The 27,803-nt window shown below is 43.5% G+C and overlaps 1 protein-coding gene across 1 annotated transcript; it reads right to left on the reverse strand.

Annotated features, from left to right (window-relative positions):
* Positions 1-403: 403 nt before the first annotated feature.
* cry1b (cryptochrome circadian regulator 1b) lies at positions 404-27,803 on the reverse strand. The gene is made up of 11 exons (XM_068050219.1): positions 27,513-27,803; positions 24,339-24,447; positions 22,843-22,985; positions 21,074-21,258; positions 12,383-12,471; positions 11,690-11,830; positions 8,329-8,640; positions 7,282-7,433; positions 6,220-6,422; positions 3,835-3,930; positions 404-780 (listed from the first exon to the last, which is right to left on the reverse strand). Exons 1-11 carry the CDS (start codon positions 27,668-27,670, stop codon positions 755-757), a joined length of 1,614 nt encoding a protein of 537 aa, XP_067906320.1. The 5' UTR covers positions 27,671-27,803; the 3' UTR covers positions 404-754.

The raw sequence follows: 27,803 nt of genomic DNA on the forward strand, positions 1-27,803 counted from the left end.
TCCTGCTTCTGAGAAAATGGCCCTGGGGAGAATGGAGAGGGGGAACTGGCGTGCAGACCGGCAGCGCAAAATTCCGCATCCGCTTGCCTCCGCTCCTGTCTCCAGCGGGGACTAAAAATCCAGACCCAAATTTCCTGCATAGAGCTTCTAGTGTGAGTATTTACAACATTTTAAGGGTATATTATACATATTTTTGCACAATTTGGTCTGGCTTTTTACTGACTGAAACAGGCTGGATGCCTTCAAGTGAACAACATCCAAGTGCTGGCTTCAATTAGAAAATCTCAGCCACTTGAGTCTGACTGAGTGGGGGCTGGGAGCTGTGGTTCGACTGTGAAACATGAGATAAAGGGACAAAGGGAGGTGCCTGAATAAAGATGGTGCAACCCGATACACAGCTCACAGCATCTGCCTTTTTTATTTACAGAATTGATTGCTAAGACATTTAAATATTGTATGTGGATGAAATATTATAAAAATAGATGTCTATGACTAAACATGCTGTCAATAATTTACAGGATTTAACTTATGAAATTCAAATTAATTATTTACAGGAGTATTTAATATGACCTTTTGCTTCACCACTGCAGCATATCATCTTTGCTGAACTTGTGCAAACAGTTACAGAATGCATTTCACAATCTTTCATTCTCCACATTTCAGGTCAATCTTAGAAGCAAAAATTAAAAAAAGTCCAGGTTGCTCAATCTGTGCTATCAAATTTCCCGATTGTAATTCTTCCAAATGTATCCTTTTATTTTCTTCTTGTTTCCAAGTGCACTGAAAGAAAAATAAACAAGAAATTTAGCATTGTGCCTGGGCCAACAGTTGGCTTTGTTCTGTAAGATATCTGAAAATATTTGCTAAAATATTAAACTCAAACATGAATTCCTTTCACCATTCTATATTTAGATTTTTAAAAATGTATCAGTTGCACTCAATTTCGATAAGTGCACATCAAAACATACATCCCATTTCACTGCTCTCCCTTGGCTCTGCACCAAATGGGCAGGAGGCAGAGTTTTACTTGATCCCCTACACCTAAGTCAACACTCTCACTGCATTGGGTAGATGAATGAAGGGACAGTGGAACAGCCTGGGCAAATTTGATTAGGGTCATGGGCTGGCATGGAGGGTAAACACCAGCATGGACTGGTTGGGCCAAAAGGCCTCTCTCCTGTAGCCAAGTATCAGAAAGGACTGTGTGTCCATCTGTACATCCTTACCTAGTCACTGCTCTGCCTCTGAACTTTAGACCTTATTCCTGGTATTTCTTCCCCAGGGCTGGGCTGTTTTCCAGAGCTTAGGCTGCTACCCAAGCAGCTCCTGCTTGAAATACAGAATCCACAGTAACTTCAGCCAAGATAAAGCATATTTTAAATGTACAAAATATCCCTTTAGTACTTTGTTTGTACGTTTTTGTAATAAAATACACAGATACTGTTCCCTTGTCCATTCCCACCTGTGATACAGCAGCAGAGCGATCAGGTGCACACACATAGGGAATTATATTATATACAGCTGGCTACATTAGATAGTGCTGTGAAGGCCAGCTTTATCAACAGGAACACATTAATTTAATTTGAAAGTGTATGCGTACCTTAGATGATGATGCAAGGACTAGGGGATACAGATTTAAGTTTTTGGGCAAGAAATACAGTATGGATGTGACGTCACGGGCTGAATTTTCACTTCGGGGTTGGGAAACAGGAGCCGATCTGTTTCCCGATCCCAAACAAGCCCCCGAGGGGAAATAGTCAAGCTTTGGGATTTTGACCGGCGCGCCCTTTTAATTGGCATGGAGATAGGCTCCCTGTCCAATTAAGGGCGGTAGGCATATTCTCAAAGCTGGAAGGCCAATCAGAGGCCTTCCAGCTTGAGAGGAGCAGTAGACTGCAGTAAAAGCTAAGCAACTGAGAGAGCACATCAACACAGACACCCTCTCACCAACTTTTTAAAGATTTAAATCAAAAAACGATTCAGCAGCCAGGACATAACTGTGTGTGTAGTGGGGTGGAATTCCCTTTACTGGGTGGCCTTTGGCTGCACTCCTGCCCAGTTCAGCAGGGAGGACCTGTAGGCCTGCCTGGAGCACTAGGCCCCCAGCCTGCCGCAGGGTGTCCACCTCCAGGCCGTTAAACTGCCCCCCATTGCGCTAGGAAACTGGAGGCCAACTGGCTCTTTTAACTGCCCTTAACAAGGCTCTTAATGAGCCTAATTGGCTGCCCGCCTCATGGGAGTTTCAAAGCAAATTGGGGAGAATTTTTTTTCAGGGACTGTGGGTGGAGAGGGATACAAGGAAGTATTCGATGGTGGCATTATCAGTGACTGGGGCCAGAGGAGTAGACAGACCACAAGAGATGGCGAGAGGGTGCAGATATTAAGTGCAGGAGAATTTACCTCGAGGGAAGGGTTTAGGGGGGGACAAGAGGGTGATGAATTCAAAGAAGAGAGAACAAAGGAAACTGAGATGGAGATTAAAATCACCAAAAATGAATTGTTATTCCACAGAGTCTGAGAAAAGAAAGGAGGGAAGATATCAGAGACACCTTTGGAACGGGGCTGGTGGAGTGGTAGTGACAACATTTTAAAAGGAGAGACGAGAAGGTAGAACAAATATATTTCAGTCAGCTATGAACTTGCATACCATTCATTAATTACAGTGGACTGTGCATTATCTGCCACAAAGGACAGAATTCCTGGTGTATAATGGAAATTGGGGTATGATGAAAAGTTCTACCAGCTTTTAACCTTAACATTAACATATGGTGTCAGCCTAGAAATGAAAATAAACACAATTATAATACAGGTGACAAATTGAATTGAAATCTTTCTTGGGCTGTCAGAAAGGAGGAGGTTGGTGTTTGTGGATTGGACAAACCCACACCATTCAATGGCAGCATTTCTTCTCGTGTTTCTAACAGGATTCACTAGGCTCCCAGCATCACTAATGAAATATTTAAAAATCCTACCACTTTGCTCTTCTCATATTTCCACCTCCGTAATATCGCCCATCAACACCCCACCTCAGCTCTTTTGCTACTGAAACTGTTACCCATGCCTTTGTTACCTCCAGATTTGACTATTCCAGCACAGTCCTGGATGGCCTCCCACATTTTATCTTCAGTAAACATGAGGTCATCCAAAACTCTGTTGCCTGTGTCCTAACTTGCACCAAATGCAATTCACCTATCACCCCTGTGCTCGCTGATCTACAATGGCTCCTAGTTAAACAATGCCTCGATTTTAAAATTCTCATCCTTGTTTCAAATCCTTCCATGGCCTTTTCCCTACCTATCTCAGTAACCTTCTCCAGCCCTACAATCCTCCAAGGTATCTGGGCTCCTCTAATTCCAGCCTCTTGAGCAGCCCAATTTTAATCACTCCACCATTGATGGCTGTGCCTTCAGCTGCCAAGGCCCTAAGATGTGGAGATCCCTCCCTAAATATCTCTACTTCGCTTTCCTCCTTTAAAACACACCTTAAAACTACCACTTTGACCAAGTTTTTGGTCATTTGCCCTAATGTGACTCGGTGTCCTATTTTGTTTTATAATGCCCCTGTTATGCCATATTTATTCTTAAGCAATTTGTAAATGATTATAAACTAATTTAAGTTTATCCAAAAAAAGGAAATTGGTGACATTTAATTGGAAGGGAACTAAAAATCCAAGTATTGTATTTGCTCTTCAGTATAACAGAATACATCATTATACATGTTTATACAATGAAGGGCACCAAGAGAACCAGACAGCATTTGTAGAATTGGAGTCAGCTTGCCACCCTCCATCCCCGGAAACAGAACTCCAATCATCCGTGAGCTGGGCTATCTAACCTGTTATACGACTGCATTCACGTGTGCTCTCCCCCAGTGAATACCCCATATGTCCGCCACTTGCGTTAGGGTTAGAAGGAACTGAAGCAAGAAGACCTAGAAACAAGATAAACTTTTATAAATAAAGGTTGTCCATTTATCTAATTGCTACATATTTTGAAACATGAACCAAGAGGAGAGGAAATATTTTCTGCAACTTGCATTCCACTTAAAGTACAGGCCTGCATTTATTCACTGTAACACATTCCCTGTGTGCAGCATAAACAATAGGCTGTTTCTGTGCTCTATATTCGATGTAACCTCTTGGCTTGGATTTGTCCTGCTTTTTGTGTACACGACATACCTGGGCAATTTTTCACATTGTCGGGTAGATGCCAGTGTTGTAGCTGTACTGGAACATCTTGGCTGGGGGTGCGGCTAGTTCTGGAGCACATCTTCAGTACTATTGCCGGAATGTTGTCAGGGCCCATAGCCTTTGCAGTATCCAGTGCCTTCAGTCGTTTCTTGATATCACATGGAGTGAATCGAATTGGCTGAAGATTGGCATCTGAGATGCGGCACAGTGGCGCAGTGGTTAGCACCGCAGCCTCACAGCTCCAGGCACCCGGGTTCGATTCTGGGTACTGCCTGTGTGGAGTTTGCAAGTTCTCCCTGTGACCGCGTGGGTTTTCGCCGGGTGCTCCGGTTTCCTCCCACCGCCAAAGGACTTGCAGGTGATAGGTAAATTGGCCATTGTAAATTGCCCATAGTGTAGGTAGGTGGTAGGGAATATGGGATTACTGTAGGGTTAGTATAAATGGGTGGTTCTTGCCGGCACAGACTTGATGGGCCGAAGGGCCTGTTTCAGTGCTGTATCTCTAAATAAAAATAAAAAATGCTGGGGACTTCAGGAAGAGACCGAGATGGATTATTTACTTGGCACTTCTGGCTGAAGATGGCTGCAAATGCTTCAGCCTTATCTTTTGCATTGCCGCCCTCATCATTGAGGATGGGGATATTTGTGGAGCCACCTCTTCCTGTCAGTTGTTTAATTGTCCACCACCATTCACGATTGGATGTGGCAGGACTGCACAGCTTGGATCTGATCCGTTGGTTGTGGGATTGCTTAGCTCTGTCTATCGCATGCTGCTTATGCTGTTTGGCATACATGTAGCCCTGGATTGCAGTCTCACCAGGTTGACACCTCCTATGAGGTATGCCCTCCTGCACTCTTCATTGAACCAGGGTTGATCCCTCGGCTTGATGGTAATGGTAGAGTGGGGGATATGCCGGGCCATGAGGTTACAGATGGTAGCTGAATACAATTCTGCTGCTGCCGATGGCCCACTGTGCCTCATGGAGGCCCAGGTTTGCATTGCTAGATCTGTTTAAATCTATCCCATTTAGCACAGTGGTAGTGCCACACAACACGATGGAGGGTATTCTCTATGTGAAGACGGGACTATGTCTCCACAAGGACTGTGCGGTGGTCACTCCTACCAGCCAAAGACTTCAAGAATACAACTCCAGCCGGGACCACTGAATCATCCAACCTCGGACTGTGTGTTTAACTTTTATTTACTCTGGACTTTAATCCAACCAAAAAACCAACTTTTCACTTTGTAATCTATTCATGTGTGTATGATCCTCGTGTGAATATGTGCGTGAATGTGCAACATATTATTTTAGATTGGGTTTAGCTCATTTAGTATAATAAATTGTTTAAACTCAAGAAAACCTGTCCAACTGTTTTACCTTTTACCTTTAATGTGATCATAAAAGAACCACTCACTGAGGTGGTAAGCACAACCACTGTTTAAAAGGAATAAACCCTGTTGTGGTCAAATAAGAGGAAGGGTAAGAGGGGCGGCTGTGACCCCCTCCTCACCTTGACCATAACAATTGTCTGTGGATGATATAAATGAAGCCAGTATGGTGTCCACTACAGATGGGTGTAGGCCTGAGCCTGATAATTGTCCCCAAGTTGTCGGTTGGAAGCTGCCTACTCTCGGTGAATTATCTTGTCTGACAGTGGAGAGAAGTTTGACATAAGATCAGGCAGACACTCTTCAATGCCAGAAGATACAAGAGCCTCCAAGTTAATGTGTTCAAGGTGCTTAAGTAGAAACAAGGGAACTAATGGTTGTCTGGTAAACAGGTTGACCACTGGACCAAACTGATTGCAGCAAAGAACCCATCTCTTCAAATGTACTGTTGCCTCTTTTACAATGATTTCTTCCCCCCAATGCACCCCCCCATCACTTCTTTCCAGTCCTTGTTCTGTATGGCTCATCAACATATTTCTGTGCATGAGGAATGATAAAGAAGTGCTGTTAGTTATATTGCTGCTTAATGCCTTTAAAGGAAAGAAAAATACACACTACATAAAGCTATTTTTCATCTCACCCAGGCCTCTGTAACGGAAAAACTGCTGGTAGATCTGCTTCATTCGTTCAATATTCAGGCGACTTGCTTCAGCATGATGCACCATGGGTTTTGGGTAATGAACACCAATGATGCATTTTGCAGCTTTCTGTACACTCTCTGGAGCATTCCAGGGATCATAGATATGTTTGGCAGGAAAACCTTGGAGGACTGGCAAATATCGCCTAAAAACACAAACACATGCACTCAGGAGAATGTCAACACCCATACAAATGTACATACAGTACAATGATTCAAATATTGTTTTAAAAATTATTGTAATTCAGCAAAATATGGGCATATATACATGCATTCTAAGTTAAACTTCCCTGTAGTTTGAGCTAATTAAGAAAATGTTAACTGCAAGCTGAATAGCTTTATCTCAGGTAGGCTCTATTCTGGGTACAAAAAGTGTAACCGTAGAGAATATAACTTTTGCCCATATGTGGTAGAGGAGAGAGATATTGAACATTTGTTCATTGACAAATCAGCTACAACTACAGTCACAATTATAACTACCAGTGGAGAAAGCCACAGATGGGTGGTGAGGAGTTGCAGGTTGGAGAAGGCTTTGTCAATGATTGAGACCACGAGAGTAGAGGTGCCACAGGAGATAGCAAGATCAAGGGGTTGGCCGTGAATACAGATAGCAGAGATTAGAGGTATAAGGAGTACAGAAAGGCTGTGAATTCTGAGGACAAAGAAGAGAAGCGAAGATAGAAATTAGAATGACTGAGGATGAGGAGTCGCTCAGTAGAGGATAAGAGGGCTAATCTTAGAGACAAATGGGTGATAATTGGGATTTTATAGGAGACACTCTCAAAGGAGGTGGAACTGCGAGAGGAGATGGGGTAAGAGATCTAAGCGTGACTAACTGTGGGAGTTTGGACGAGGAGATTGTGGAAAATATAGCCAGCCAGGGAAGCTTTGGTAAGGGACATCCATAAGCCAAGTTTCAGTGTAAACTGGGATGTAATACAATCAGCCACAGGATGACACCCTTCAAATATTCTTCTACCTTACAAAAGATAATGCATTAAGTACCTGATATAATCTCCATTAGGGTCAGTTCTACGTCCAAAACCCACAGGACAATAGCAATGAAAAAACTGTTGGAAGAAGGAGCTGCAGGACAGCCACATCCAACTTCCAGCATTTACACTCCAGTCAGCGTCTAGTAACAACTCTTCAAATACCTACAAAAACAACACATGTGACAAGGTGTTCTTTCAAAGAACAGTTAAATCTGGAGTAGCACAATGTTTTGACGAGAGATTTTTTATGAATATGAATGAAAAACCATGAAATCCAAAGGTAGAGTTTACAAATGTGCACTTCTGGTACAAAGTTTCACGTGCTAGAATGCACAGTGGTTAATTTGGCCATAGGATCTTACTGCCCATTAAAATTTTGAGCTCTGCATCAGGATATCGAATTTGTAAATTCTACTCTAACTTTTGTGAAACTTTTGAAAACACCTGTATTTAGAAAACCTAGTTTTCAAAATTATAAACCATCAAAGTGAATGCTTCTTCATAGTTTCAGTGAGATACTACCTTAATTGATTTCTCAGTTCAATATTTTGCACAACTTGTTGATCTGTACTGTGAGCCAATTTGGGGAGGGTGGGGGAGTGTTGAAAGAGGAAGAAATCAGCCAATATTTGAACTCGCTTCCATACCCAGAGACCTGCTGGAAGTTCTGCAGATGGGGTTGTGATATGTAAACAGGACTGGCTGGGTTGTGATGCCCCACATGGTCAAACAGCCTGCCAACATTCACTAGCCAGGCTTACATTTAAAGAATCACTACACATGGGCAAAGCACTGGGTCACCAATAGCCAGGAAACCAAATAGCAACAGGAATTACACAGCTTTCAGCAGAGAAAATTAGATTAAACAAAATGAAACGTGAAACTACCAGAAGAGTAGTTTGTATTGTAAATTACAAGTTGCTTCAGGTAAAGCATTTTGGCAGATAACTTACAGGTAACAGTACATGCCCAAAACTATAAGCAGAATCATCAGATATAATAAAAGAACATGACAGAATAGAAAATCCAACTTTACATTACACTATAATTCAGTCACCTTCATTCCTTCTTCCCAGCTAATCCAGAGATCGCCTCTCGTCAAAAAGCAAGCCACTGCATGGCGGGCTAAGTGATGGATCCATCCTTCTTGACGCAGCTGTGTCATTATAGCATCAATCCAAGGAAAGCCCGTCCTCCCTTCTGCCCACTTAGCCAAAGCCTCAGGATTCCGGTCCCATGGAACCTGAACACAAATAGGATTTCCCTCCATTTTATCGAACCTGGGGTTGTTAGTAGCCGCGGCATAGAAGAATTCACGCCACAACAGCTGCCCATAGAGAGACAAAGGAGGGGAGCTGGTTTTCTTCACCTGTTGAGAAAGGAGAGGGAAGTTCTCAACATATGCACATTGCTGACTGACAGGTAATGAGTATTGATGGTTTCACTATAGGCACTGTACACCTGTGTTAAGCTAATTATAGTTGCCATCTGTGAAAAAAAATGAAATTCAATTTTCCTTTTCCAGTACTGGTGGTAGAGTTACTGTAGTGATGATGCAAACCAGTACCCTGACCAGCTCCATTTCTCCTTGTGTGCTAGCATACCAATAGCAGGATGAAGATCAATGGAGACTCATCTTATTCCCACTTTTTAAAAACTTACTATAATTCTCAAAAAGTCTCTTGAATCTTTTAAGGATCGTTTATCCTGACCTCTTTTCAGCTGTGTGTTTGCCAATAATAAATCTGTACTCCACCCCACAAAAAATAATCAGGCTCAAACGTTTACTGCACAGCCCCAATGCACAGTATATGGAGATGTAAACATTACACTTGATGCCAAATGATGAGAAAACTACCAGCAACCAAAGAGGAAATCTTGTCCATGTCCTTTAATATACAGAACATCTGTGAATAATGATCTTCAATAACACATCTCTGCTGGAAGTGAACCAGCAGCAGTGTTCTGGTTGGCCTCATTCCACTGGCACTTCTGATATTGGTACTTGCCAATGTCAGGTAACATCAAGCCAAGTAATATCCCTTCTCCCATGCAATATTAAAGTCCTGCACATACACTGAAGCAGCAATTTATTTTGACTTTATGGCAGGAAGAGTAAGAAAACATAATAGTACTGCAAGGCCTTAGATGAGTCAAGTATACAAAGAATGCACCTTAATCCATGAAGGTAACCACACGAGGTAGGTAATTTTGCTTTCTTCATTCAGGACTCTAGACACCGTTATAGACTAATCAACTAATGCAAGAGGGTATAGGCAGACAGATAAACCAGCCGTCAGGACAAATCCAGCAAAGATATTATCACCCATACCCAAGTCCAGGCAATGATGTTCTGCAAACCAAACTTACTCTATGTGGCTGCTCAACACGTCATTGAGATAAACAAACTGGTCGTCTTTGATTATGGTGCATCTGCACACACTGCCTACTTCTCTACACAGAAGGCATACAGTATTGCAACTCCTCAGATGCAGAAGCAGTCTGTGTCCATATGCAGCAAGACCTGGACAATATTCAGGCTTGAGCTGGTTAGCGGCAAGTAACATCTGTGTTGCACAAGTGCCAGGCTATGACCATCTCCAACAAGAGAGAATCTAACTATCTCCCCTTGACATTCAACAGAGTTACCATCACTGAATCCCTCACCACCAACATCCTAGGGGTTACCACTGACTAAAAACTGAACTGGACCAGCCATATAAATACCGTGGCTACAAGAGCAGCCAGAGGCTGGGGATTCTGCAGTTCAAGAGTGAACTATACAGTAAATGGAAAAGTCCTGGGGAAAATTGATGTAGAGAGAGATTTGTTCAGGTCCATTGTTCCCTGAAGGTGGCAACGCAGGTCAATAGAGTGGTCAAGAAGGCATACGGCATGCTTTCCTTCATCGGACGGGGTATTAAGTACAAGAGTTGGCAGGTCATGTTACAGTCGTATAGGACTTTGGTTCGGCCACATTTGGAATACTGCGTGCGGTTCTGGTCACCACATTACCAAAAGGATGTGGATGCTTTGGAGAGGGTGCAGAGGAGGTTCACCAGGATGTTGCCTGGTATGGAGGGCGCTAGCTATGAAGAGAGGTTGAGTAGATTAGGATTATTTTCATTAGAAAGACGGAGGTTGAGGGGGGACCTGATTGAGGTGTACAAAATCATGAGAGGTATAGACAGGGTGGATAGCAAGAAGCTTTTTCCCCCAGAGTGGGGGATTCAATTACAAGGGGACACGAGTTCAAAGTGAAAGGGGAAAAGTTTAGGGGGGATATGCGTGGAAAGTTCTTTACGCAGAGGGTGGTGGGTGCATGGAACGCATTACCAGCGGAGGTGGTAGATGCGGGCACGATAGCGTCTTTTAAGATGTATCTAGACAGATACATGAATGGGCAGGAAGTAAAGAGATACAGACCCTTAGAAAATAGGCGACAGGTTTAGATAGAGGATTTGGATCGGCGTAGGCTTGGAGGGCCGAAGGGCCTGTTCCTGTGCTGTAATTTTCTTTGTTCTTTGTAATAACTCACCTCCTGAATCCCCAAAGCTTGTCCACCATCTACATGGCACAAGCCTGGATGAGTGCAGCTCCAACAACACTCATGAATCTCAACACCACGTAGGACAAGCAGCCCGCTTAATCAGCATCCCATCCACCAACCTAAACATTCAATCCCTCCACCACTGATGTACAGTGGCAGCAGTGTGTACCATTTACAAGATGCACTGCAGCAACTCACCAAAACTGTTTGGACAGCACCTTCTAAACCCACAGCCTCTAATACCTGGAAGAACAAGGGCAGCAGATGCATGGGAACACCACCACCTGCAAGTTTCCTTCCAAGCCACACACCATCTTGACTTGGAACTATATTGCCATTTCTTCATGGTCACTGGATCAAAATCCCAGAACTCCCTTCCTAACACCATTGTGGGAGTACCGCATCAGATAAACTAGTTCAAGGTTCAAGCACCAGGTTCGAGAAGGTGGCTCACCACCACCTTCTCAAGGGCAATTAGAGATGGGCAACAAATGCTGGCCTTGCTAGTGACACCCACATCCCATGAAAGAATAAAAAAAGGTTTCCTCTGTGCTAAAAATAAATATAATGTATACAAGGCTTTTATATTTCAGGGTATAATGTAGGGCAGCTCTGGCTGATTTCAGCATGTACTGACACCAGAAACATCACTGGGGGTATCAGCCACCAAGGAGTTTCTTCAGAAGACCAATCAGTCTGGCTGTGTGGAGGAAAGTGACTAAATATGGAAATTCATCACAGTTGCAGTGCATACAATTGACAACACAAGTGGCTTTATACGCCTCCCATTTGACTTTAGGTTGGAAAAACTGTAGGAATTACTTTGTGCATTTGACAGACAGTCCAAGTGCATCCTTTCAAGCTGTACCTTTTTATACAAGCCGGTGAGCTTAAAGTAAAATCGGCGACATGACAAACAACCAAATCGCAGATATGGGCTCAGCCCAGCAGGGCTTGCTAGAAGTGAAGTGGAGTTCATTCGTGGCTTTTCAAAGTTTGCCACCCAGGCCTGTAAAAGGAAGAAAAAAAAAAGTTGGAAAGCTGTGCTAAATACTTTTACTGATTAGGCTTTTTCCTGGAGAAATGCAAAGTGCCCTTAACTCATCTCGTTGGAATACAGGAAAAATATATTCAAGCTCCATCCGCATCCCAAGGAGTTAATCACTTTCTTGTACTATGGCAGCATTTGTCTGGGAGACCACCTACAGTGGCCACCCCTTCTGAAGAGTGGGCCAGTATTCAGTGCTGAAAATGTCTTTTATTGATGTGCAGCAGCAGCAATAATGTGCCAGTAAGTTAACAAACAGAAAGCAGAAGACAGACTTACAAATCTCATGATCCACTGCAGATCCACCTGAGCACTTATGACACAACCATCTTATACACAGAGTATAAGCAGAGCACACAAAAGGAAATACATGGTGTTATCGATTCAAGCACCCAACTTGATCTTTTATTACTCATACATCATTCAGTCAAATGTACACAACCACTGAGATTCTAAATTTCACCCATAACTTTCATTGACTTTTTTTCCTTTTACAAGAGGGTTGTTTCTTACTTTCCTCTCCAAATGTCTTTCTAATCTTGTAAGAGCCTCTGTTTCACCACCTGGCCACACAGCTGAAGGGAGGCCTTCTGTATCAAAGCCTAAGAATAGAAAAGCATGGTTAAAAATAAACTGCTTTAGATACAAATAAGTGAAGAAGGATTTCTAGAGGTCCCCCAATGTCACACAGTCCTAACTTTGATCTCCAGTCTTTGCTGATCTTAGACTTGGTGGGATTAGAGTCACAATTCATCTCATCAGCTCCGGATTAATAATGATTGAAAGAAAAACATGGTCATAGCTTTTGCTCACTAACTAGTGACCATTACTGGAGGGGAGGGGTGTGCTAGGGACTTGGTCAGACTCAGCTTAGATATTCCTGCAGTTGCAGTCTGTTAACATTCACTGGCTAGGCTAATTCAATGATCACTAATGCAAGATTGGAGGGAACTAGCTCATGGAACAAAAGAAATGCCCAAGTAAATCCAATCCTATAAGATTAACTTCCTCACATGATTTGGTAATACATGTCTAGTTGGTACTCAAATTAAGTCTGACAATAACAGATGCAACAATGAGTAAAGACTTAGAGAGATAAAGAACTTTTCTTAGTCAACGTTAAGTGAATACCAATATAAAACAGAATTGACAAATTCCATGGACAAATTTCTTAACATGTATTTTGCTAACTTATTATATAGAGTGTGGATAGTGTGCAAAGATAAGGTTTATGGTAGTGTATGGGTATCTTAAATGGCACTAATCATTGACCTGGTGACCCCAGAAATACACTGCTGGAGATAGTGAATAACCACTCCTTGCCTATTCTCAACTTACTCACTTCTTCAGAATGAATTGGGCAGCTACAGATGTATCCATGATCCCCTGTAATTCTCATCTTGATCAAAAAAGATTAGTCAGACTGAATAATGATTTAATTCTGCTAAGTTAAAGCTGCTTAAAAGGGAGGTTATTAGGTTATGTTGTGAAGAAGCAGTGTAAGCAGTAGAGGGGAAAACACTACAGTAAAAAGAAAACACTCTAACTGCATGTGGAGATCACACAAAAGTCAGTTTGGTTTGTTTCCTTATCATCTGTCTAGAATACCGTTGAGTGATATATCAAAACAAGATCAAATATAACAAGGGTTGAGCCTGCTTCTTCATGACATAACCTAATAACCTCCCTTTTTTTTGTTAAACTCCTGAGAAATTTAAACAAAAACTAAAACAGAAATGAAAAACAGTCCAATATTGAGTACCAATATTCTGCTACCAAAGGGCTTAACTATCCATTGTGACTGGGTACAGTTTCCCTTTTTTTTTTAATTCGTTCATGGGATGTGGGCATCACTGGCAAACCCAAAATTTATTGCCCATTCCTAACTGCCCTTGAGAAGGTGGTGGTGAGCTGCCTTCTTGAATAACTGCAGTCCATGTGGTGTAAGTACACCCAGAGTGCTCTTAGGGAGGGAGTTCCAGGATTTTGACATAGCAACAATGAAGGAACGGCAATATAGTTTCAAGTCAGGATAGTGTGTGACTTGGAGGGGAACTTGCAGGTGATGGCGTTCCCATGCATCTGCTGCCCTTGTCCTACTCGGTGGCAGAGGTCACGGGTTTGGAAGGTGCAGTCAAAGGAGGCTTGATGAATTGCTGCAGTGCATCTTGTAGATGCTACATATTGCTGCCATTATGTGCTAGTGGTGGAGGCAGTGAATGTTGAAGGTGGTAGATGGGGTGCCAATCAAGCCGGCTGCTTTGTCATGGAGGGTGTCAAGCTTCTTGAGTATTGTTGGAGCTCCACTTATCCAGGCAAGTGGAGAGTATTCCATCACACTCCAGACTTGTGCCTTGTAGATGCTGGACAGGCTTTGGGGAGTCAGGTCGTCAGTTACTCACTGCAGAATTTCCAGCCTCTGACCTGCTCTTGTAGCCACAGTATTTATGTGGCTGATCCAATTAAGTTTCTGGTCAATGGTAAGCTCCAGGATGTTGATGGTGAGGGATTCAGAGATGATAATGCCATTGAATGTCAAGGGGAGATGATTAGATCCCCTCTGGTTGGAGATGGTCATTGCCAGGCACTTGTGTAGCGCAAATGTTACCTGTCACTTATCAGCACAAGCCTGAATATTGTCCAGGCCTTGCTGCATGCCAGCAGACTGCTTCATTATCTAAGGTGTTAAAAATAGAACATCCCCACTTCTTATGATGGAGGGAAGGGCATTGATGAAGCAGCTGAAGATGCTGGCCCAAGGACACTGCTCTGAGGAACTTCAGTAGTTATGTCCGAGGGCCGAGATGGTTGGTCTCCAACAACCACAGCCATTGTCCTTTGTGCTAGGTATGACTCTAGCCAGAGGACAGTTTTCCCCCTGATTCCCACTGACATCAAATTTTACTAGTGCTCCTTGATACCTCACTCAGTCAAATGCTACCTTGATGTCGAGGGCTGTCACTCTCACCTCACCACTGGCATTCAGCTCTTTTGTCCATGTTTGGACCAAGGCTGTCATGAGGTCTGGAGCAGAGTGGTCCTGGCGAAACCCAAACTGAGCCTCAGCGAGTAAGTTATTGCTAAGTAAGTGCTGCTTGATAGCACTGTCAACAACACCATCTATCACTTTGCTGATGGTTGAGTGTAGACTGATGGGGCGGTAATTGACTGATGAAAGGTCACAGACCTGAAGTGTTAATTCTGCTTTTCTCTCCACAGATGCTGGCTGACCTGCTGAGTATTTCCAGCATTTTCTGTTTTTATTTCAAATTTACAGCATCTGCAGTATTTTGCTTTTATATTACTGTAGCGGTATTGGAACAGCTTGGCTATGTGCGCAGTTAGTTCTGAAGCACAAATATTCAGCACTACAGCTGGGATGTAGTCAGGGCCTGTAGGCTTTTCTACATCCAGTGTGATCAGCCATTTCTTGACATCATGTTGAGTGAATCATATTGGCTGAAGACTGGCATCTGTATTGGTGGCGACCTCAGGAGGAGGCCAAGATGTACCATCCACTCAGCATTACTGGCTGAAGATGGTTGAAAATGCTGTGTCTTTTGCATGGACGTGCTGGGCTGCACCATCGTTGAGAATGGAGATGTTCGTGGAGCCTTCTCCTCCCATTAGTTCTTTAATTGTCCACCACCATTCACAACAGGATGTGGCAGGAATGCAGAGCTATGATCTGATCTGTTGGTTGTGGTATAGCTTAGCTCTGTCAATTGCATGCTGCTTCTGCTGTTTAGCATGCTTGTAGTGCTGTTTTGCTCCACCAGGTTGGATACTCATTTTTAGGTATGCCTGGTGCTACTCCTGGCATTCTCTCCTAGATTCCTCATTGAACCAGGGTCCCTTGGCTTGATGATAATGATAGAATGAGGGATATGCCAGGCCATGAGGTTACATATTGTAATAAAAGCAAAATACTGCGGATGCTGGAAATCTGAAATAAAAACAAGAAATGCTGGAACCACGCAGCAGGTCTAGCAGCAACTGTGGAAAGAGAAGCAGGGTTAACGTTTCGGGTCAGTGACCCTTCTTCGGTTACATATTGTAATGGAATATAATTCTGCTCCTCCACAAGAGCAAAATACTGTCCATGCTAGAAATCTGAAACAAAAACAGAAAATGCTGGAAATACTCAGCAGGTCTGGCAGTCTCTGTGGAGAGAAAAATGGAATAAATGTTTCAGGTCAATGACCTTTCATCAGAACTGTGAAAAGTTAGAGATGTAATTGAATTTGTACTTGCTTAAAACCTATGAAAGGGGGAAGGGTGGGGAAAGGAACAAAAGGGAAGGTCTGTGACAGGGTGGACAGCAGGAGAGATTAAATGACAGAAGGTTTATTGGTACAAGGCAAAAGGGGGTGGCAGTGGAACAAGTAAAAGAAACAAAAGATGTGTCTAGAGGAGGTGTGAATGGCAATGTCATGAACTGTTGCAGTCCGAAAACAAAATAAAAAACAAAAACCAGGAAAGAAGGAAAGAAAGAAAATAGGGGCAGAGGTTACGATCTGAAAATGTTGAATTCAATGTTCAGTGCAGAAAGCTGCAAAGTACCCCATCAAATGATGAGATGCTGTTCCTCATTTATGCTGAGCTTCATTGGAACGCAGCAGGAGGGCAAGGACAGAGAGGTCAGAGTGGGAGCAAGGTGGAGAATTAAAATGAAATGGAGTCATGCTTACAGACTGAACGGAGGTGTTCCGCAAAGAGGTCACCCAATCTGAATTTCATCTCCCCAATGTAGAGGGAACCGTATCGTGAGCAGCGAATACAGTAACCCAAGTTGAAAGTACAAGTAAATTGCTGTTTCAGCTGGACGGAGTGTTTGGGGCCTTGAACAGTGAGAAAGGAGGAGATAAAAGAGCAGGCTTTGCATCTTCTGTGCTCACATGGAAAGGTGCCATGGAAGACGAGGGGATGGTGGAGACGATTGAGGACCAGAGTATCGCAGAGGGAATGATCCCTTTGGAATGCTGAAAGGGAGGGGAATATGTGATTGGTGGTGGCATCACGCTGGAGGTGGCAGAAATGGCGGGGGATGATCCGTTGAATATTGAGGCTGGTGGGGTGGAAGGTGAGGACAAGGGGAACCCTATTTTGGTTCTGGGAGGGAGAAGAGGTCAGAGCAGAAGTGCAGGAAATGGAACAGACATGGTCGAGAGCCCTGTCAACCACTGTGCGGGGTAATCCTCGGTTGAGGAAAATGCAAGACATATCAGAATCACTGGTATGGAAGGCTGCATCGTCAGAACAGATGCAATGGAGATGGAGAATTTGGAAGACCGGAATAGAGTCCTTACAGAAAGCTGCGTGTGAGAAAGTGAAGTCAAAGTAGCTGTGGAAATCAGTGAATATTCGTTGACAACCTATCCCCAGAAATAGAGACAGAAAAGTCAAGGAAGGGAAGGGAAGAGTCAGAGATGGACCATGAGAAGGGTGAGAGAAGGATGGAAATTTGAAGCAAAGTTGAAGAAATTTTCCAGTTCAGTGTGGGAGCAGGAAACGGCACCAATATAGTCATCAATGTTCTGGAGAAAGAAGTGAGGGACGGGACCTGTGTAGCACTTGAATAAAGGATGTTCCATATATCCCACAAAAAGGCAGGCATAGCTAGAACTCATAGGGTACCTACAGCAACACCTTTTATTTCGAGGGAGTGAGTTAAAGGTGAAGTTGTTCAAAGCGAGAACAAGTTCAGCCAAGCGGAGGAGGGTGGTGGTGGTGGATGGGGACTGATTGGGTCTCGCTTCAAGGAAGAAGTAAAGAGCCCTCAGACCATCCTGGTGGGGGATGGAGGCATACAGAGATTGAACACTCACAGTGAAAAGAAGATAGTTAGGGCCAGGAAACTGGAAACTGTTAGTGACGGAACGCAACAGAAGAGTCATGGATGTAGGTGGGAAGAGACGGGACAAGGGGAGAAAAAAAAAAAGAGTTGAAATAGAAAAAAATCAGCTCAGTGTGGCATTAACAGGCTGAAACAATGGGGGGAATTTTATACTCTCTCCTTCGTTGGGTTTGGAGGCGGGGAGAGCGTACAATCGGGCAGGATGGTGGTGGTGGGGGACCCCGCCAACTTCACACCTCCACCTAAATTAAGTCTAGGGCAGGAAGGCCTGTGAAGGACCTTTCCGCCCCATCGCCAGTTGAGGCCTTAAGTGGGCAATTAATGCCCAATTAAGGGCCTCATCCTGCCACCCGCAGAATGAGCCCAGCGGCAGGCAAACCTGTCACCGCATGGGGGCACACATGCCAAGCAAACCCATTTGGGTTGCTTGCTGGCTACGGGGGTCGGTGTGGGGGGTCCTGCCTTCCTGATTGCAGGTCCTGCCTGGACAAGGGACCCAGCATCAGGAAGGCAGGGCCCGTTTACAGCCTCACCCCTGCCCTTGCTGCCGACCCCCCTACACACCCCTCCCCCGCAACCGACATCCCAAGTAACCCTTCCCGCTGTGATTTACCTGTGGTCTGGTTCCAGGACCTCAGGTCAGTCCAGTACCAGCAGCAGTCACCGGCTCCTCAGCTGCACTGTTCAGTTAAACAGCTCCTGGCCTCTGATTGACCAACAGGTCTCAACGGGTGGGACGTCCGTCACCGGAGTCTTTGATCCCTGGGAAGGCCCACAACTGTCCACTTAAGTGCCTAATTGGCACTTGATTTGGTGGAAAGCCTTGGTTCGGGTATAGAATTAAAACACTACCAGGGCCTGACCCGACCACAGCCAACTCGAACCCGACCTGGGCCAGAGTCCTTCAATTTTTTTTTTTCATGCCTGACCTGACCTGAAAATATCAAACATGTGATAAGTACAGAATAAAATGCGTCAAAACGTAAATCAAAAAGGAAACAATACAAAAGAAAATACGGCCACAGTCAACCTGACCCGACCAAAGCCCGAATGCTGGACACAGAATACAGACCCGACCCGAACCCGACACATGTAACTGGGTTTGGTCAGGTTTGGGTCAGGTAGCCAGGCTTTAATTTGGTGGGCCTTCCCCAGACAGGTGATGTGGGGCTCTCGCCAGGGGTCAAGAACCTGTCCCCAGGACAAAACCCCGACTCATGTGTCTACCAGGGCATTCCTGTTTCTGAATCTTTGAAAGGATGCAGAAGTGGGCTGTTCAGGGTTGGGGGACTATGAGGTTGGAGGCCATGGTGGGAAGAGATGTCAGTGACAGTCTTCAAAACGATGGCTTGATGTTCAGTGATGGGGTCATGGTCCAGGAGGAAGTAGGCGGAATTGTCAAAGAGTTGGCATTTGGCCTTCGATAGGTAGAGATTAAGCATCAATTCTGCTGCTGAGGTCCACAGCGTCTCATGGATGCCCAGTTTTGAGTTTCTAGATCTTTTCTGAATCTATCCCATTTAGAACAGTGGTAGTGCCACAACACAATGGAACATGTCCTCAGCGTGAAGACGGGACTTCGTTTCCACAAGGACTGTATGATGCTCACCCCTACCAATACTGTCATGGACAAATGCATCTGCAACAGTTAGACTGGTGAGGACAAATTCAGGTAGGTTTTTCCCTCTTGTTGGTTCTCTCACCACCTGCCACAGGCCCAGTTTGGCAGATATGTCCAGTCAGTAGTTGTGCTACCAAGCCACTCTTGGTGATGGACATTGAAGTCCCCCACCCAGAGCATATTCTGTGCCCTTGCTACCCTCAGCACCTCTTCCAAGTGTTCAATATGGAGGAGTACTGATTCATTAGTTGAGTGAGTGCAGTAGGTGGTAATCAGCAGGAGGTTTCCTTGCCCAGGTTTATCCTAATACCATAAGACTTCATGTGGTCTGGAGACAATGTTGAGGACTCACAGGGACACTCCCTCCCGACTGTATACCACTTTGCTGCCACCCCTAGTGGGTCTGTCCTGCAGTGGGACAGGACATACCCAGGGGTGGGATATTGGCTGTACGTCATACTCACAGAATTAAGCCTATGTCAGGCTGCTGCTTGACTAGTCTGTGGGACAGCTCTCCCAATTTTGGCACAAGTCCCCAAATGTTACTGAAGAGGACTTCGTACAGTTGACTGGGTTGGGTCTGCCTTTGTCAAATCTGGTGCCTAGGTTGAAGCCAGGTGTTCTGTCCAGTTTTATTCTTAATCGCCTTTTCTATGGTGGCTTGCTTGGCCATTTCAGAGGGCAGTTAAGAGTCAACCACATTGCTGTAGGTCTGGAGTCATATACAGGGCAGACTGGGTAAGCACAGCAGATTTCCTTCCCTAAAGGACATTAGTAAACCAGATGGGTTTTTGCAACTTCAGCTTGGTCCACTGATCAAACTTTGTAGGTTCCTGGAACACAATATGCAGATTCCAGACGTGAAATATAACTTATGCAAAACAAGTATCAGGTACAAATTAATCTGAATCGGGTGCCAATTTATGTTTGATAATACTCCTGTGAAGTACCTTGGGACATTTTATTACACTAAAAATGTTATATAAATGTAAATTGTTGTTAAATGTTTCAGATTTAAGCAGGATATTTTGTTACAGCACAAAATGTAAACTCATCAACACGAGAGAGAAAATCAGAACCTAAAATATATGCGGTTACTCAAGCAGTACTTGTTGAATGGGCAAGGGGGCTGGAAAGTCTGTCTGCTTATCCTGTAAAAGAATGGTGCACGGCATCAGGAGGGGAGGGTGAAAAAGCATGGCTATATGAACACATACATGAAGCAATGCGGTACACGCTCCATTCTGTACTGCATCGTGCTTCCCTTCCCCCGGTCAGTATTATGGGCAAGCATGAATCGGTGTTGCAGTGTCACTAGAACATGTTTCCTAACTATCAGATACACGGGATCTGTGAGCAGGTTACTTGCGTGGCTACAGGAGGTCAATGACTTGGCAAAACCAAAGCATGAAGAAAATTGTTGGTGACAGGGTTGGGGGGGAAAAATAGAAATGTAACACACTACAGAGGGATACAGCACAAGAGACCATTCACCCCACCATACCTACACAAATGCCAATCCAAAACCAATCCCCCACCTGTTCCTCATAGCCCTGTATCCTCCATGGCTTAAAACCATTTATCCAATTTTCCCTTAATAGCTGCCTCAACTAAATTTTAAATAAAAAAAAGAAATTCTGCTCCAAACACGATTATAATTTATCTCAAAATCTTCAGGCCATGTGAGTTGCCAGAAGTCAGTTCTGAAATATTTTTTAGTTCATACCCAGTTCCTCCAGTGATGGGACTCCATATTTGTCATCATGGTCATCAAGGACCGGTGTTGTACATTTTCCCATGGCCTCACTGGTGATTGTTTCCACAGGCATTTCTATCGGCTTCATTCGGCTTATAAGCGTCTGGAAATGCTTGTATGTTAGAGGTGGCTGTCCACCATTGCACTCGATGATCCTGTTAAAAGAAACCAGTCAAGGTCATAATAGATCTAGATTGACTAAATTGTATTGACCTTTGAGCTGTACCATTAATTCATGTCAAGCACAGAAACACAGAAATTATAATCAGGTTTTAATCAAAAATGCAATTCAGATCAACTTCTGCTACTAAAAACATTATGAAGTTTAAAAAGCATAATACTTTCAGCACTAGAGAAATCAACCTGTGCTCTTTGTAACATCTCCTAAATACTGAAGATAGTGTTATTAGTAACAGTTCGGGAACATACCTGTTGCTTTCTGAAGTGAAAGGGAAACATTCAAACTAGTTTCCAGTTATTAAAGGTAACTAAGTCAAAGACAAATATTTACTGTATTACATTGCCCTGTTTCTGTTACTAGAAACTGCAAGTGAACAAATTAAATCCTCCAGCAGTATCCAATGTCAGAAATCAAGTGCCAAAGGCACACTACATTACTCTTTAAAAAAAAATTAACAAAATGATTCATACACAAATAGACAAGCCCAGTAAAAATTAATTACTATTTAATGCTAGGACAAAGACTGCAAGGACACATGATTAACACCTGATGTGTTGAACTGGTTACATAATCGAAGCTCATTGTGTCATGTGAACTGTGTATTGGAGTGTCCAGACAGGAGTTGCAAGAATAGCAAATCGGAGCAAGAATGTAATGAAATTCTTCAAAACAGTTTCCAAATATTCTAAGTACTTTAAGTACTGAACATTTATAGTCAAACATTCTATTGTCATCTTTAAGTGTTCAGTCATATAACAAAATAAGTAATTTATTATAGTTGTAAATTAAGTCTTCTTCTTTGGCCTCCTTATCTCGAGAGACAATGGATAAGCGCCTGGAGGTGGTCAGTGGTTTGTGAAGCAGCGCCTGGAGTGGCTATAAAGGCCAATTCTAGAGTGACAGGCTCTTCCACAGGTGCTGCAGAAAAATGTGTTTGTCGGGGCTGTTACACAGTTGGCACCTGTCTTTTTTCCTGCCAACTACTAAGTCTCTTCGACTTGCCACACTTTGGCCCCACCTTTACGGCTGCCCACCAGCTCTGGCGGACGCTGGCAACTGACTCCCACGACTTGTGATCAACGTCACAGGATTTCATGTTACGTTTGCAGACGTCTTTAAAGCAGAGACATGGACAGCAGGTGGGTCTGATACCAGTGACGAGCTCGCTGTACAATGTGTCTTTGGGGATCCTGCCATCTTCCATGCGGCTCACATGGCCAAGCCATCTCAAGCGCCGCTGACTCAGTAGTGTGTATAAGCTGGGGATGTTGGCCGCCTCGAGGACTTCTGTGTTGGAGATACGGTCCTGCCACCTGATGCCAAGTATTCTCCGGAGGCAGCGAAGATAGAATGAATTGAGACGTCGCTCTTGGCTGACATACGTTGTCCAGGCCTTGCTGCCATAGAGCAAGGTACTGAGGACATTAAGTGCACTCTCGTATTCAACAGGTCTTCTAGAACTGACTCGGAACAGGTTTTCTTTTTTCAAGAAGTTCCTTACACAAAAGCAGTTGACATCAACTTTATTTGTAAACTTGCAGACACTTCAAAAACTTACATGTCCAAATCATACAAAGTGTGTGAAATCCGCACAATCACTTCTACCCCAGCCTCGATGGCCAGCTTCTTGATAGCTGCATCTCGCTCCTTGCTAAAGGGTTCAGAGTCATATTCAAAGGTAAGACGGGAGATATTCCATTCCTAGAGTAGATTTAAAGAATAACCAAAAACTGTTAGCTTGACATATTTTTATATAATTTTTTTTCCAAATCATAAGAGGTCTGGGAATTTAGAGCCTTGAAATAATAAAAGACGCCAAAGGACAGGTCACGGGTTGCAACCATGTATCCCCACATGGGATCTTTCTTCAGAAGAGAGGCAGAGGTAGAAATGAAGAAATTCACAGGAGTTGGGGAAAAAGGGAGCAACAATTCTCCCAGGCTGTTGCACACCTCCTAGTAATTGATCATGGCGAAACACTTGCGGAGGCTGCTGAACAATTCATTCCATTCATCCAACCTCCCAGGTTATCAGTTATTAGCACAGGCATATAGAAAATGGAAAGAAAGGAATATAATACATTAAAATTAATGTAAATACATTAAGACAAACACCAAATATAAAAGCTAACCTGTGCCTGGGGAATATTTTTAAAACATTACTCAAATTAGTGTAACAGTAAACAATCATGCCAATTTCTAAATGTGCTGTTTAGCAAAACCAGATATCATTAATAAAAGATCAACATGAGAAGCAGTGGGAAAAAGCCCCTCATACCATAACTTTAGAGCAGGTTACAACTCTCTGAAAGCTGAACACTATATGATTGGGTGGTCTGCTTGTGTTTACTGCAAAACAATATCCAGCTTCCAAGATCATTCTAATCCAACAATGTAATAAACTTTGCAAAAGACTTTTCAGAAATACAGTGCAAATATATATACTATAGATAATTAAAACTAAACACTGTTGCAGTAATACAGAATACATTTATATGATCCATAAATACACCAATATATTTGCAAGAAATGTAAATTCCTTACTCACAGTAAGTGTAAGATTAAATCTATTACAAAGTCTTCTTTGCACTAGGTGGCATTAATGAACTACAACCCAATTTTTGAATTAAAACTAATTAACTTTAAAATATATTTTTCAATATTGAATGTTGTCCTATGGAAGTGAGGCTTCAGATTTCTCCTGCAATTGTTTAGTTTTTGTTTCTTGGAAAGCACATACCAAGATCTGCACCTTAAGCAATTGAAGCGGACCAGCTTCCCTTTGGGCTTGAAGGTGATCAATCAGAGACGGCTGGTTGAAGTTATTTGCGCAATTTGGAATTGTTTTTGGTCAGTTTAAGTTGCCTGAAGCATTACTGCTATTTTTCAGTGCCTGGTTCCATAAAGAGCATCAGCTAATGCAAGATATTGTGCAATCATTATACCTGAGTCAGAGATACTAAACTGCATGCGTTTTATATGCTGTATATTTTACAAGATAGAGCAATATTTCAATCCTTTGACACTAGAAAATAAAAAAATGTAATGTACACACCTTGAACAATCTGGGAAAGACATCAGCTGGTTGCCCACGTACAACAAATAAGCGGGAGTTTAATTTTCGCAAATTGGCATCAAGATCTTCAAGACACTGTAACAGGAACCTGGAGGATAGAAAGGAAAAAAAAAACAACAATGTTCTTTAATACATCCCATTAATAGCTTAGCAACTAGCAGTACACATCGGTAATGTTTGAAACTAACATAATGGCTGGGATTTTACCAGCCCTATGGAGACAGGCTAGAAGGGAAGGGTTCGGGAGGGAAGCCCAACCGGATATTTCAAAAGGTGGGAACAGCAGCAGCTTGGCTGCCCACTGGCTGAAGGTGAGCAGCCAATTAATCCAATTAACTGGCCTATTAACTGCCATTTTATCCCCCCCGGCTGGCATTTAACCGGCGTCAAAGTGGCCCCCCGCCATGAGGGGAGACCACCAGGTACATCAAGACAACCTCCCAGCGGCTTCCTGGGTGGGGGGGGGGGGGGGGGGAGGTGATGGGGGAGGGGACCTCCTTTATGGATGCTTGATAGCTCACAGCCTCTTAATTGGCCACCACGGTCACCTGCACGGATTCGGAACCCACATTTGGTTCCGGTGTGGGACCCTTGGCGTCCTGGTAAAATTCCAGCCAATATCTTTGCACAATATTTGAAATTAGTCCTCCCTCCAGCCCTACGCGGATTATAAATAACGGATTCATTCACAATTGGTTTCTAACCCCAGCTAGATCTTGACTGCTGTTCCTACAGGACACAAAAATCTCGGATGGAATACGAAACAGTTTTTGAAATGTGCTTTAGTAAACATCCAAATGGACATGGAATACAATACAGTGACTGCTAAAGTACAAAGCAGTATGTGTGATTTAGATCACTAGCCAAGTGACCAATTCTATAACGCATGGGATAAAGGTCAAATCCAATAAGATTTGTTCTGTGTTCCATGATTTTGGCCCATCAATGAACTGCAACATACCTAGTAGCATATTGTCCCAAACTCCACAAGCCTCCTAATCCCAGCCACATCACAGTGAGAAGGTATTAAGTAAAATGACAGTGATAGAAACTAGTAACTGGGAACATTCATTAAATTCCTGGAAGCTCACATCAACCATGAGGTCAATCACCAGACCACGATACTGAGCAAATTGTTGGAGCTGTGGGCTGACAAGTCCCTGGGTCCTGAGCACTTCATCCTAGGGTCTTAAAAGAAGTGGCCAGTGAGATAGTTGATGCGTGGTCTTAATTTTCCAAAATTCCCTAGATTCTGGGAAGATTCCATTAAATTGGTTAATAGCGAATGTAACTCCTTTATTCAAAAAGGGAGGGAGACAGAAAACAGGAAACTACAGGCCAGTTAGCTTAACATCTGCCATAGGGAAAATGTTAGAAGCTGTTATTAAAGACATTGTAGCAGGGTACTTAGAAAATTCAAGGTAATCAGGCAGAGTCAATATGGTTTTGTGAAAGGGAAATCATGTTTAACCAATTTATTGCAGTTTTTTGAAGAAATAACATGCTGTGGATAAAAGGGAACCAGTGGATGTACTGTACTTAAATTTCGAGAAGGCATTTGAAAAGGTGCCACATCAAAGGTTATTGTGGAAAATAAAAGTTCATGGTGTAGGGGGTAACATATTGGCATGGATAGAAGATTGGCTAGGTAACAGGAAATATACAGTAAGCATAAATGGGTCATTTTCTGGTTGGCAAGATGTAACACGTGGTGTGCCACAGGGATTAGTGCTGGGTCCTCAATATTTTACAATTTATATAAATGACTTGGATGAAGGGACCAAAGGTATGGTTGCTAAATATGCAGGTGACACAAAGATGGGTAGGAAGGTAAGTTGTCAAGAGGACATAAAGACTCTACATGGGCGGTCACTCGATCCATTGGTTTCAGAAGGCATAGGTTAAGTGAGTGGACAAAAATTTGGCAGATGAATGTGGGGAAATGTGAACTTGTCCACTTTGGCAGGAAGAATAGAAAAGCAGTATATTATTTGAATGAAGAGAGATTGCAGAACTCTGAGGTAATGAGGGATCTGGGTGTCGTAGTACATGAATCACAAAAAGTTACTATGCAGGTACAACGAATGATAAGGAATATTGTCATTTATTGTAAGGGTAATAGAATATAAAAGTAGGGAAGTTTTGCTATAGCTTTACAGGCTAAGTTAGACTGCATCTTGAGTACTGTGTACAGTTTTGCATTAGAAACAGTTGAGAGAAGGTTCACTCGACTGATTCCTGGGATGAAAAACGAAGAAAGGTTGAACAGGTTGGGCCTATACCCGTTGGGGTTCAGAAGAACAAAACATATAAGATCCTGAGGGGACTTGACAGGGTGGATGCTGGATGTCCACTTATGGGTGAGACCAGAACTAGGGGACAGAGTTTAAAAACAAGGGGTCTCCCATTTAATATGGAGTTGAGGTGAATTTTTTTCTCTCAGAGGGTTGCTAGTCTGTGGAATTCACTTCCTCAGAGAGCAGTAAAGGCTGGGTCTTGAATATATTCAAGGCTGAGTTAGATAGATTCTCGAAAGACAAGAGAGTCAAGTGTTATGGGGGCAGACAGGAAAGTGGAGTTGAGTCCACATTCAGTTCAGCCATGATCTTATCAAATGGCAGAACAGGCTCAAGCTGCCAAAGGCCTACTCCTGTTCCTAATTCGTATGTGTGTATGCAGTTTGACACCAAGAAGTGCAAAGTTCTGCATTTTGGTAAGAAAAATGAGGAGAGACAATATAAACTAAATGGTGCAATTTTAAAAGGATGCAGGAAAAGAGAGAGACCTGGGGATGCATGTAATCGAATCTTTGAAGGTGACAAGGCAGGTTGAGAAAATAAAAGAAGGGGCTTTATAAACAGAGATAGAGCACAAAAGCAAGGAAGTTATGAGGATCCTTTATAAAACGAGAGTATTGTGTTCAATTCTGGATTTGGAGGGACATAAGAACAAAGGAATTAGGAGTAGGGCCATTCGGCCCCTCGAGCCTACTCCACCATTTGATAAGATCATGGTTGATCGGGCTTTAGATCAGGGGTCAGCCCCACGCTGCAGGAGTAGGAAGTGGGACAGTCTCCATGGCAACGCGACGCCACCACCAAACGTCACCGCGTCGGTGGCACCATTGCCATGACAACCGCGTTCGCCCCTTACCTCCACCTGTTGATGCCCACACTGGAGGAGCCGGCGAACCAAGGATCGACGATATAGACGCAGCGGATGGTGTCCGAACCCAACACCGCCTCCAGCAGCGCCGGGTTGTCGTGGAGACGGAGTCCCTTCCGAAACCAGTGGATCGAGTGGCCGCCCATGGCCCCGACACAAAGCAAACCCGGCGGAAACCTGCCCGCTCGCCGATGAAGACCGTTAAACGACCAGAAATCCACCGCCGCCGCATTCAACTGTCACCGATTGAGCTCGTGGAAAGCCGCGTGCCAGCTCCGC

Source organism: Heterodontus francisci, chromosome 18 (genome assembly GCF_036365525.1).
Source record: "Heterodontus francisci isolate sHetFra1 chromosome 18, sHetFra1.hap1, whole genome shotgun sequence".
NCBI classification, from domain to species: Eukaryota; Metazoa; Chordata; class Chondrichthyes; order Heterodontiformes; family Heterodontidae; genus Heterodontus; species Heterodontus francisci.